The sequence below is a fragment of the Phaethon lepturus genome, unplaced genomic scaffold, assembly GCF_000687285.1.
Source record: "Phaethon lepturus isolate BGI_N335 unplaced genomic scaffold, ASM68728v1 scaffold16792, whole genome shotgun sequence".
Classification (NCBI taxonomy): Eukaryota; Metazoa; Chordata; class Aves; order Phaethontiformes; family Phaethontidae; genus Phaethon; species Phaethon lepturus.
In genome coordinates this window covers 933-13,881 of record NW_010521504.1, presented here as the reverse complement: position 1 = coordinate 13,881, position 12,949 = coordinate 933, and the positions used below count along the sequence as shown (strand labels likewise).

The following is a 12,949-nucleotide window of genomic DNA, read 5'->3' as shown; positions in this document are numbered from 1 at the left end:
CTTGGTGTCATCTGCAAACTTACTGAGGGAGCACTCAATTCCCTCATCCAGATCATCTACAAAGACCTTGAACAAGATCATCCCCAAAACTGAGCCCTGGGGAACACCGCTTGTGTCCAGCTGCCAACTGGATTTAACTCTGTTCACCACAACTCTCTGAGCTCGGCCATCCAACCAGTTCTTTACCCACTGAAAAGTGAACCTGTCTAAGCCATGAGCCACCAGTTTCTCCAGGAGAATGCTGTGGGAGATGCTGTCAAAGGCTTTACTGAAGTCCAGGTAGACAACGTCCACAGCCTTTCCCTCATCCACTAGGCGGGTCACCTGGTCATAGAAGGAGATCAGGTTGGTCAAGGAGGACCTGCCTTTCATGAACCCATGCTGGCTGGGTCTGATCCCTTCGTTGTCCTGCACATGCCTTGTGGGCACCCTCAAGATTGTTCGTCACTCCGTAATCTTCCCCCGTACGGAGGTCAGGCTGACAGGCCTGTAGTTCCCCAGATCCTCCTTCTGGCCCTTGTTGTAGATGGGCATCACCTTGGCAAGCCTCCAGTCATCTGGGACCTCCCCTGTTAACCAGGGCTGCTGATAAATGATGGAGGGTGTCTTGGCAAGCTCCTCTGCCAGCTCCTTTGTTACGTTGGTCAATTCCTCACATGAATCACAATACGATGGTTTTACTTAGTTATTTCTGTTGGATCCTATGCTGTGCACTAATAGTTGCCTGAAATATTTCCCTGTTTTCTTTTTTTAGCAAACCTGGGATTTTTACCAAATTTCAGATTTGATCCCTTGCTATGCTTTTAGTGACTTACTTCAATCATTTCAAGCCACTATATGTTTTCAAAACTTTGAATTATTTCAAGGGGGACTAAAGCCCAAGTCTCTCTTTCCCCCATTTGAATTTTTTTATATTTTAACCAGTTCTGGGCATTACCACTTATATTAATATAACAATTGCGAGATAAGGTAAAAAAACAGTCAGAGGGCCACAGTTCCTGGAATTGCTGCAGCGCTTCAGTTCAAGTTGATGGTTTAGGTGAAACTGTTGTGAATACTGCCGTCTGCGGGTCGTTCTCTGAAGTGAGTTTCAGAAGAACTGCTTTTCCTGGAGGCGATCAGTTGGCAGAAATTAAATCTGTTGACGTAGAGGTAACTAACTCCTCTATGGAGGAGTAACAAAGGAGAAGTAAAAAAAAAGTGCTGTTTTAGAGGAGGAAGATACCAAATATAAGACATGGCAAAAGTTTTGAGTTTAATGATAGCACACTAAGTTGGAGCGGAGAGCATATAAATCAATTTATTTCTGATCTGGATTTTGATCAGCATAAACTTTCAAGTAGATGAAGTTATATACTTTGCCAGGAGATTCATCTTTCCATGCTAGCAGCTGTAATATAAATTAAGTTATGAACATAGCCTGCTGGATTTCATTGATTCAAGGCATCCTGAGGTCTTCCATGCAACTTTAACCTACATATGTCTGAGTAGTTTAAATAAAAATGGCAGAAAAATTAACTCCTAGGTGACTGAGGCTCAAAAACCAGTTTAAATTCTTTCTATAAATGTTGTGCCACTCAGCTTTTAATAAACACAATAAAATAGTGGCTTTTTTGGAATCAAAATAGTGTAATTTCCTTGCATGTAAAGAACTTGGAGTCTTTTTTGTGTTAAGGACCTAATAAGCCATTCATTCTCTTCTTGCTACTCCTCTGAATAAGTGATAACTTTTGCTGGAAAACTCACTGAAAAGAACATTTCTGTATTTCAAGTTAGACAATTACACATTTCCTTTAATTTACTCCCAAAATCTAATTAGGCTTCTGCTACAGCATTGCTTGAACGAACGGGGATTCTCTCAGGTGATGCTCTGGTAGGAAGAGGCTGTATCTGGTGTTAACAGGTTCTGGTGCAAGCTATCAGATTGCAACAAAAGCTCCTGGTTTTTTGTTTTGGAATTGTTTTATATTACTAGTTTTGGGGGTAATATTTTGTTGTAAAAACACAAATATCCTACGTTGTGATTTAGCAATTGGAGTTCATCATTCAGTTCTGATTTCTTGCTGTCAGAGCTAGGAAAAAATGAAAATAATGGCAGGCATGTCTTTCGCTAGCGTTGTCCTGCTCTGCCGGGGCAATGTCTCCCACACAGACAACTCCCACCCGTGGGTCTCAAGTTAAAATTCCCCACAATAATTCACCCCAGGTAAGTGCATTTTATAGTAGTCCCTTCGTCCGGGCACACTATTGTGGGTAGCATGGAGTGTTGCTATTGCTTTGTCTTTAAAGACAAAAGTATTTTCAGCGTCTGTGTCGACGTGGTCATTGCTAAACTTTATTTTGGTACCATCTTAACAGGCATTTCTCCACACGCTTTGCGTCTGCCTGCATGGTATAGCAGCACCAGGCTCGGCCGCGGGCAGGCATGGCCTGATGTTTGTGCTACCTGTTCTCGCAACATCTTCCAGCGCGTGAGTGAAAGGGTAGCGGAGGGAAACTCACTCGTCTTCGCTTCCCCTATGATACAAAATCGTGTCTCTAGCTTCAGCGTGGACTGAGCAGAGCAGGCTGGCTTCCCACCCTGCCTGCTCTCACCCTGCTCCAGGTAGGGACGTATGGGCATAATCCTCGCTCCTCTCAGTGCCAGCAACCGTGACCGACCCGTAATGACAGGGTGACTCTCTTCCAGCTCTGCCCCTCGTGGAGGTTTTCATTAGTGTGAGCTACTGCCAGGTGCCAACTCCGTTAACTTTTGATAAACCCTTAAGTTTTTAGAGCAGTTGCGTTCCAGTTTACTCAGACTTACCTACCTATTCCTGCCACATGAACTCCAGCTCCCAGATTTTCATTTCTATATTCCCGACATGATCTTTGGAAAAAAATACCGGGGGGGAGTTGCCTTTCCGTGAAAAGGGTGTGCTCCCTGGGTTTGGTTTGATTGGATGAACCCAGCTGGATACATCAATCTCGCTTATTTACAAAGGTGGGGATTTTGTGGGTGGGTTTTTGCCGCTATCTGATTGCAACACGGGACTCCAGCTAGCCACTGCTCTTCAGGCCGTTGCGTGGTAAATGTAAGGCTGCTGCACGCTGCAGCCCTTCTTGGTCAAGGGACAACTTTCGGAGAGAGAGCATGCCGAGGTACACGGTGCACGTCCGAGGAGAGTGGCTGGCAGTGCCGTGCCTCAGCTGCACAAACACGATCAGGTGGCTGGGAAAGGAAGCTGTGAGACGCTACATGAAAAACAAACCTGACAATGGGGGATTTGCCTCAGTGGAAGAAGTGAAATTTTACATTCGAAGGTGCAAGGGACTTGGCTTGCTGGATCTTGATGATACAGTGGAGGATGCTCTAGAGGACAACGAATTTGTTGAAGTTGGTAAGCAAAACCTTAAGCAACGCATCAGAGAGTGACTGTGTTGGTATCTGAGTCAGCAAAGTGTGGCTTAGTTTATCGAAAACTGTGTCTGAGGTAGTGCCTACGGTTCTTATGGAAAAATGCCAAAATGTTTTAAGAATATTTAGTTTTTAAGAACAGAACTATACAAGGTTTAGAAGGTTCAGGATTCTATATGCGTCATCCGTATATGATGTCATATATAGTATATGCTTGGGTTGGGCTGATCTGCTTTTGCCTTTAGAGTACCTTAAACAACACATACTTCTTTGTTATTTTCCTAGAAGCATACGAATATGTTCAGGGCTGATAACTGTAAATTAGAATTCTTACTGCTGTGTATTGTACTGAATAACAAATTAATTTATATGCAGAATGCAATTTAATCCTGCTTGTGCTTATTCTCTGTATTTCTTCTAGTTATAGAAGGAGATATAATGTCTCCAGATTTCATACCATCTCAGCCAGAAGGAGTTCATTTGTATCCTTTTTTGAGCGTTTTGAGAATTTTTGTAATTACAGATTTATAATTTTCTAGATTTCCCTGTTCTTTTAGAGTTCCTTCACTCTTAAAACACATTGCCAGCTGTAATCTAATGCTCACTACCTGTGAAACCCTGTCTGCCCGTTATTTTCCTTTACAGAACTTTCAGATACAGCAAATACCGAGAACCAGAACAGGTAGGAATCGCTGACAACTGTACAACTCAGAACAAATCCTGCTATTCACCAGAACGTGCTGAGAGTTCAACCTTTGCAGCATTCACAAGAGCAGGGGCTGTTAGATTGGCTGGGTCTAGGAATGTGAATTATAATGTGCTTATTATGTTTTCGTTAGCGAGTTCCCGTCTTATGAATGAGTATGAGCAAGTGTCCTGTCGTTGCTGAGTTTTGACTGTTTGTTGGGTTTTCTTTATTCTGATTATTAAGCAACTTTATACATATACATATCCCAAACTAAAAGGTGGTTCTTTGCTGTAGTATATTTCTTTAGATGGCAACAGCTTAACAACAGAGGACTTGGTCAACTTAGGAAAGGGGCTCTACAAGATAAAGGTAAAGATTCTGAACAAACCTGGGTAAAAAATTACACGTTTATCTTTCTACAATTAAAATTAAATAATGACAGATAAACTAATTTTTAAACTACTCATGTTTTAGCTCACACCTGAGGCTGAAGCTAAAGTCAAACAATCACGAGAAGTGATCGAAAGGATTGTAAAAGAACAGAAGGGTAAATCTTTTTAATTTTTCATTGTTTAGGAAACTTCATTGGGTTCCCTCCTTAACTAGCAGTGTTCATTTCTTGCAGTTGTTTATGGAATCACCACCGGGTTTGGGAAGTTTGCCAGGACTGTCATTCCAATCAGTAAGCTGAGGTAAGTGTGGCTTTCTCCATCCTTTCTTTTCAGGAAAGGATGAAGAGGGAACAGTTTGACCCTGTACATTTATGTGCTGTGGTTAAATAAGAGGGCTGCTTCAGTATTTCCCTCTGTTTTGTGCAAAATAAAACCTGACAAAACTTATTTGGGTTTTTACATGTTTTTTTTTCTATAGGGAGCTTCAAGAGAACTTGGTTCGTTCGCATTCTGCAGGTAATGGGAAATCCCCTGGTGTTTTCCCTTTGCTGCTGCTGTTGGTAGTGGGTTAGTAACTGAGGGGATTACTGTTTCAGGTGTGGGGAAGCCTTTGAGCCCAGAGAGATCTCGCATGCTGTTGGCGCTGAGGATCAATGTTCTAGCAAAAGGATACAGTGGAATATCCCTAGAAACACTTCAGCAAGTTATTGAAGCATTTAATGGTAAAAAGATGTTTAAAGAAAATCCCCCTTTCCTTTTTTTTTTTCCTTTTAACTGTTTCACTGAAGGATGTAGGTCAATGAATCCAGCTATGGATGTTGGTCTTTTGACTTGGTAGTTGTGAGAGATCAGGGCCAAAGCTCGGCTGTGACCGGTCCTGTGGAAGAACATGGCTAGAGACCGTTCCTCTGTTGAAGTACATGAGATGTGAGCAGAAGTGACAGGAAAGGCTGAGAGAAAGGGATGCAACAGGTAGGAGTCTAGGAAATGAGCCACTGAGAATTCAGGTAATTAGTTCGAGAGTAAGCTTGATAAAGAGCATGACTCTGACTCTGGGTGAGCTCTTCTACAAAGGCTCAAGTCCCTAACTTTTCATAGAATCACAGAATAGTTTGGGTTGGAAGGGACCTTTAAAGGTCATCTAGGCCACCCCCCCACTGCAAGGTGCAGGGACATCTTCAACTAGACCAGGTTGCTCGGAGCCCCGTCCAACCTCACCTTGAATGTTTCCAGGAATGTTTTGTCCTTTCACATGTGCCACCATCTCTCGAGATGCCAGGATTTTTGGGTGGGGCTATTACCATGTAGAAAACTACACGTGTTGGTGTTTGTCAAGCAGATCCACTTGAGCAGCACCTGTTTTTGTGAGTAGACCCTCTGAGACCTACACAAGCATTCGTGAGCCAAGGGCTACAAGGCAGCTGCGCAGAAGCACATGGCTGGCCAGCAGGTCACGCGGCCACGGCTGTCAACGCAGCTGAAGCTGGGCGGCCTTGCTGGATGCCACCAAGAGGGAAACCAAAGGGGTAGCCGTGCTGTTCGTCAGCTGCTGTCCATTGATGGTCCCTCTGGTGAGGCATGCCGGCGCGTCGGTGACAAGCAAAGAGCACCTTCTCTCTCTGTGCAGTGTTGCTGTCTGTGAGACCCTCCTCTTCTCCTCCCACAGCGGATGAAGGAGCGGCAATTCAGCCTTTAGCTCTGCAAAAGAAGAGAAATAGGCTGGTCCCTCCCCTGCTTCTTCTGCAGTTCCCTGGGCCCCGTTCCTTCATTTCCACACATTCAGTGCTCAGGGGGCTGGGATGGGGGAAGAGGGCTCGAAGATGGTTTGTAGGAGTTACCCAATATTTAGTGGAGTGAGAAATTAAGAGATAGCTTTGTCCACACCAGGTGGTCGCCCTGCGATGGAGAGCTAAGAGGAGTGATGTTTCACCTGCCTGGCTGTGTGGCTGTAGATGCTGTCACCTTGGTCTGTGGTCCTCCCACTCCAGAACTAAATGCAGAAATAAATGCAGAAGGGAACCGATTTCTTTATAAACTGCAGCTAGCCTGGCAGCAGGGGCAGATCCCAGCCTGCGACGAGAGTAGTCCTGTTGGTGCCGTTGTCCATGATTGCAGGATGTTACTGTGACCACAGTCATGTGCTGGTTTCTCTGTTTTCCAACGACTGTATTGAGGGGAAGCTCTAACAGGAGTAATTTTTGTTTTCTTTCTAGCATCCTGCCTTCCTTATATCCCTGAGAAAGGGACCGTTGGAGCCAGCGGAGACTTAGCCCCCCTCTCTCATCTTGCTCTGGGATTAATCGGAGAGGGAAAGATGTGGTCCCCAAAGAGTGGCTGGGCTGATGCTAAATATGTAAGATTCATGTAGCTGATTACTTTTTTTCTGCTTGCTGGCTCATTTGCCAAATTGCGTGCAGCCTTAAGAGAAAGAGAGCTTTTGCTCAGATTAATAACATGTAAAAGTCTTTGGATTTTTTTGTACCAGTTTGAATTGGGACTAGGTTGCTTTTAGCAACTCATCCTCTGCCTTGAGGAAGGTGGATCCATGAGAATGGAATAACTGAGCCAGAAGTCACTGGAGCAGATATGAATATGCAGCATGTAATTAAGTCCTAAACAAATATCATGCCATAGTATTGCAATACAAGACACCACAGTGACATCATTTAGGACCTGGAGAGGACAGGATATAATACCAGCTATGAAAGAACTACTAGTACATCTTCAGCTCCATAAACATCAGCACTGTTCCAACAAACCCAAGATTACCTCTCAAATTCAAAACTTCAAATGCTGAGAGTAACTGGAGGTTTATTGGAGGCAGGAACTTATCAGTAAAATTTCTACTGATTTTTATAATGGCTTTAAGTGAATACATAGATATTTCAGACATTTCATTTTTGATAGATTAGCTAGGCTTACAGTGAACCTTTATAGTATCTTCCTTTACAAGATGGAAGTTTTACAATGGAATTAATTTTGAATTACTTGTTATTCTGTCCCTAATACATCAACAGATTGACCTAGTGTTGAATTTCTCCATATCTGGCCCCTCCAAAGTCTTTCATGGTAATTTGTTCTGCTACACCTATCACTCCTGTCCATAATTATTTGAACACCACTTTTATTCATAGAACCATAGAATAGTTTGGGTTGAAGGGATCTTTAAAGGCCACCTAGTCCACCCCCCCTGCAAGGAGCAGGGACATATTCAACTAGATCAGGTTGCTCAGAGTCCTGTCCAACCTCACCTTGAATGTTTCCAGGGATGGGGCATCTACCACCTCTCTGCGCAACCTGTGCCAGGGTTTCACCACCCTCATTGTCAAAAATTTCTTCCTTGGATCTGGTCTAAATCTACCCTCTTTAGTTTAAAGCCATTACCCCTTGTCCTATCGCAATAGGCCCTGCTAAAAAGTCTGTCCCCATCTTTTGTATAAGCCCTCTTTAAGTACTGGAAGGCTGCAATAAGGTCTCCCTGGAGCCTTCTCTTCTCCAGGCTGAAGACCCCAACTCTCTCAGCCTGTCCTCATGAATTCTGTTCATGAACTGATAGCTGTACCATCACTCTAGGCTGGAGAAGTACTGAGAACTACACAGGCAGAGGAGTAGGGACGAAGCAGGCCAGTGTGTCCTGGACCTTCAGGACCAGAAATTACAGTTGTACGCCTCTGAGAGGTATTACCTCTTCCGTTGGAAAGGCTGAGAGGACTCTAATCAGAATCAAGGTTAAACCATTCCTCCATTTCCCACAAGAGCGATTGCCTTATGGAATAGGAATATATAGAATAAACCGAGTAGGACTCTCACCGTCATTAGAGACTTTCTATAGAAAGGGTTAGGGAATCATTTATAAAGGAATAGTTTATGCGAAGCCAAACCTGCTGTGAGGCAGGGCGTAGGCAGAACTACCTTCCCAAGATGTTTCTAGCCTTCTCTCCTATTACTCTCTCACATCAGCCAATACATGGTAGACGTTAATGGGCTGTGACAGTATCTTCCTTCAGTACTCCTGCTACCTTCTTTTACTGGCACTGGGAAATGAGGTGCTAGTCTGGAAGCCCAAAAATGCTGCCCTTCATTTAGCCCAGCAGAAAAAAAATACTTCAGACATTTGTGATATAAAGCTCTTTTTCTCTCTTCACTTAAGGAATTTGTTAATATTTTTATTTATGGAAACATTTAAAATTTAAATGTTTTGGTGGTTGAATTATCAAAAAACTTTTTTCATTAACTGCCTTGTCATTAAACTCCTTCACAGGTCCTGGAAGCCCATGGTCTGAGACCAGTTAGCTTGAAATCAAAAGAGGTAATAGAGTATAATGATGCCAGCTGAAGAAAAACAAGCATAGTCAATTACTGGTTGCTTTATACTTACATTTTAAGCCTGAAATTAATTAACAGTCATTTTAAATCAAACTCAAGAAGAATATTAATGAAATATTATCAGGAGTGGGATTCACCTCTCCTAGTGTCACCCTAATTGACTTGAAATGTCAGACCCAAGTTTGGTGTTCAGATTGGCTCTGTGATCGGTGGAAAGAGATGGGCATCTTCAGAAAACATTTTACATCATCCTGAAACAGCTAAGAAGCCCTGTCAAGGTACCTATCCACCCTTTGACCATAACAGGAGCTCAGATGACTGACTTGAACCAGGTATCTGACTTCTAGGTCAGATACCATTAAAACTAGGTGAGATGAATCTCATTCCAAGTATTACAGTTTATGTGGGGACACAACAGATTTGGGGGCTGTGGAACTCTCCGATAAGGGGCCTCAGCAGCTGTAAAATGGCACCAGGAGCAAGAAGCCAAATCCAGTGTCTCTTAAAGGCAAATGGAAGGTTCCCATGGGCCTCATGTTTGTTTAGAACAAACAGGAAACCAGTTTTAACTGAACTCAACAAATCTTCTAAAGCAGTTATAACTTCTAATGCTGTTTTAATTCTCCACTTCCTTATTTTTTGTTTTTGCACTCCCCATGCTCATAACTTCTTTGGCTTAACTAATAACTTAAGAAAAAATTAATAAGAATAGCATTCCACTTCCAAAAAACTGGAAAAGAATACAGATTTCCCGTACTTTTCTTGCTTAAGCTTGAAATAACATGAAATAAACCTCTTGCTTGGAACTTCTGAAGCTCCAAGGACATTTATAATGACTTGGCAGGATTATGAGCATTGACAATTTATGTAAAAAAGATGCCCAGTCAAGCTGTGCATTTTATGGTTTCAGGACGATCCAGGAAGCTGAGCAAAGGTCTTTAACTCATTCATATGAGAGGAAGAATTGTCACAGAGATGGGGAAATATCATGGGAAATATCAACTGGAATAGTTGTAATGAATTTGCTTAACGTCTGCTCTTTCTTTGAAGGGTCTGGCTCTGATCAATGGGACACAAATGATCACCTCGCTGGGATGTGAAGCAGTTGAAAGAGCTGGTGCTATTGCTAGACAAGCTGACATAATTGCTGCCCTTACGCTTGAAGTCTTGAAGGGTACAACAAGGGCCTTTGACACTGGTGGGTACTGGTCCTTTTCTGTCTGTTTGCTTAATGGCCATTAACAGGAGAGGCAAAACCTGAGATTCTAACTTGTTTTCCTAGATATTCACGCAGTGCGCCCACATCGAGGGCAGGCTGAAGTGGCATTTCGATTCAGGTCCCTTCTAGATTCTGACCATCATCCGTCAGAAATAGCAGGTAAACAATCTTAACCTTCACCCTTTCAGGTCACACAGGACAGTCTGTGTCTTTCCAAGAGTAACCCATATGCTTTCTTTTTTTTGTTGTTTTTTCCTCCCTTGTTCCTTATAGAGAGCCATAGGTTCTGTGACCGAGTTCAGGACGCGTACACAATGCGCTGCTGCCCTCAGGTAAAAACTGGCTTTTATTTCCTTTCATAGCACTAGATAAACAATGATGAAATTCCCATCTCAGAAATACTGTCAGCTATGCACTGAACTCCATTAGAGGAAGCGGCTTTATTTTGCTTCTCCGTCACTTCAAACTTAGTATTAATGGAGCCATGTATTCATTGATCTCGTGCACGCAGCGATCAGGAAGCGTCTAACAAAGGTGTGTTCAGCTCTGAAAAAGGCTGAGTGTCAGAATCAGGGGGCAGATGTTGGTTTCTACTCTTGCAGGCTTTGTAGTGTGTTTATTCTGCATTGATGCTAAGACCATGAACTGGGGAAAGTTGTTTCCAGAAGCAGCCAGAGCGATAGGTTGTTCTTCTACCTGTAGTATCTTTAACATACTGGAAGAACTCAATCCTGTGAGTTTTAACACGAGCAAAGCTATTAAATCAGTGGAATTAATGAAAGTTAATTAATGAGAGTTTTTGTTTTCTGTGGGGTCTTTGTAAGGCTACTTCTCTCCTAATAACACTTCTGCCACTGAATAAGTATCTTATCTTCCACTTAGGGTAAACATATCCAAACAAGAATGACATATTTGGATTACCCTTTAGCAATACTGTCATAATAACAGTAAATATAACCTTTTGGGTGTCTAGGATGGGCAATGTCGCATAGTGATGCTCCTGATAGTAAGAGCAAATACAAAGTGATCTTCACGTGTGGGTGTAGAGACTGGGATGATGGGAAAGAGGGTGCCTGCTGCTCAATCAGCATCCTGAAGATGAACTAAGTGTAGATACTAAGCTCAGGTGCTAATGTCTTTTGTTCTAGGTCCACGGAGTTGTAAATGATACAATTGCTTTTGTGAAGGAAATCATGACAACGGAAATCAATAGTGCCACGGACAACCCTGTATCTTTTTGATAACTTTATTTCTATGTAAAATTTTGCTTAGCCTTTTTTTAAGTTTTTCTTCTATATAATTATTTGCATAGGAGACAAAAAAGTCATAACTGGCTTCAGTCAATAACTACCATTGGTTGCAACAGCAACCTCTCTTACTTTCTCCATGCCTGCATTGGTGCATGCAAGTGTGTGTCTGAGGAAGGAAACCACATAAGCATGCAGTTTAGTGCATGTTAAATGTTTGCTAGATGAGATTCTATATGCTTATATTGAATGTGTAGATTGACGGGACTTGGCAACCAAGTGGACGTAGACAGATGGTGACTTGTTGTATGAAACATCTGTTGGTGCAGCATGAGTGAAACCTGCACTATAGAGCAAGATTTGCACTCAGTCAGGGAAGGCAGGCAAACCACGTGTGGCTGGTAAGCCTCATCGTTGGCTCAGCCTGGTCAACTCTGTGCACAGTTCTTGCATTGGTGCTGAGCAAGGCTGGATTCCCCTCAGCAGTATAATGATGCTATATGTAACATCACAACCACAGGTGATAAGCATTACTGCTTGTAACCTGTCTAAAATTGTATCTGCCGTGGAGAGAATCTACCAAGGAACCAAGAAACCATGCTAGGATCCAAACACATGTGTTTCTTTGTGCCCCTCCCTACCCCCAATCAAAGACCTCATTTTATGTAGTCTATTTGGAAAAACAGGAGAGCTGAAACTGGGTCTTCGTTGTCTGAAAAGTGAACACGCAGATGTAATATAATGCACTTGCAAATAACAACCTATTAGCACAAACATTCATTCAGTTAAAATATTCTGATTACTGACAGATATTTGTCATGTAAACTGTATTTCACTCATGTTTGTGCCTTGACTTCTCCTTCAGATGGTATTTGCTGAAAGAGCAGAGACCATTTCTGGAGGAAATTTTCATGGTGAATATCCTGCAAAGGTAATTAAGAATTTGGAGAAAGAAAAAAAAAAGAAGTTTCTGTTTTCATTTGTTTGTTTGTTTTTTCTGTAATCTGGTTTAATGAGGTCTTCTTTGATAGGCTCTGGACTATTTGGCAATCGGTGTGCATGAACTTGCTGCAATTAGTGAAAGAAGAATTGAGAGGCTCTGCAACCCCTCACTCAGCGAACTGCCTGCATTTTTAGTCACCGAAGGAGGTCTGAACTCTGGCTTCATGATTGCACACTGCACAGCAGCTGCCCTGGGTGAGTGCTTGAGCAATATCAAGAGAGCAAGCTAGAAAGACCACTCTATATCAAGGCAGCTGCAATTTGATAGTAGATACAAAGGCATCTCACTCCCGTTTCCCATCTCTCCTCTGCGTGCTTTGTGCTGTCTGGGTGCAAAGTTTGAGCGTGGAGCGCAGCTGCAATTATTTCAGCTCAGGATTCTTCATTCTGCACTGATCCATGGGCGTGCTTAGCGCTCTGAGCATGCAAACCCTTAGGTGGGCTTTGGTGGGAATGCTTGCCTGCTTGCATCTTTATAGGGTTGGCAGGGAGCACTCTGATTTACACTCACCAACGTAAGAACTCGGGTTGAAACCAGTGACAGCTCTGTTCCCAGGAGCCTGCAAATCAGCTCAGATAAGGCTGTAATTAACAGCAAATACTGCAGGCAGCAATCATACATCTGTCTGAACCCAGAACCTCCGCTTGAATAGTTTTGGTCTGTAAGCAGGGGATACC

General features: G+C 42.8%; 1 protein-coding gene across 1 annotated transcript; it reads left to right on the top strand.

The window, feature by feature from the left end:
- Positions 1 to 3,133: 3,133 nt before the first annotated feature.
- HAL (histidine ammonia-lyase) lies at positions 3,134 to 12,466 on the top strand (the record flags this gene model as incomplete). Its single annotated transcript, XM_010281556.1, has 16 exons — positions 3,134 to 3,380; positions 3,819 to 3,879; positions 4,052 to 4,079; positions 4,380 to 4,454; positions 4,560 to 4,632; positions 4,711 to 4,777; positions 4,956 to 4,993; positions 5,074 to 5,199; positions 6,691 to 6,830; positions 8,739 to 8,786; positions 9,854 to 10,001; positions 10,086 to 10,181; positions 10,296 to 10,354; positions 11,171 to 11,251; positions 12,135 to 12,200; positions 12,301 to 12,466. Coding segments are annotated over exons 1-16 (1,519 nt in total), but the record flags the coding sequence as incomplete, so codon positions are not given.
- Positions 12,467 to 12,949: the final 483 nt, after the last annotated feature.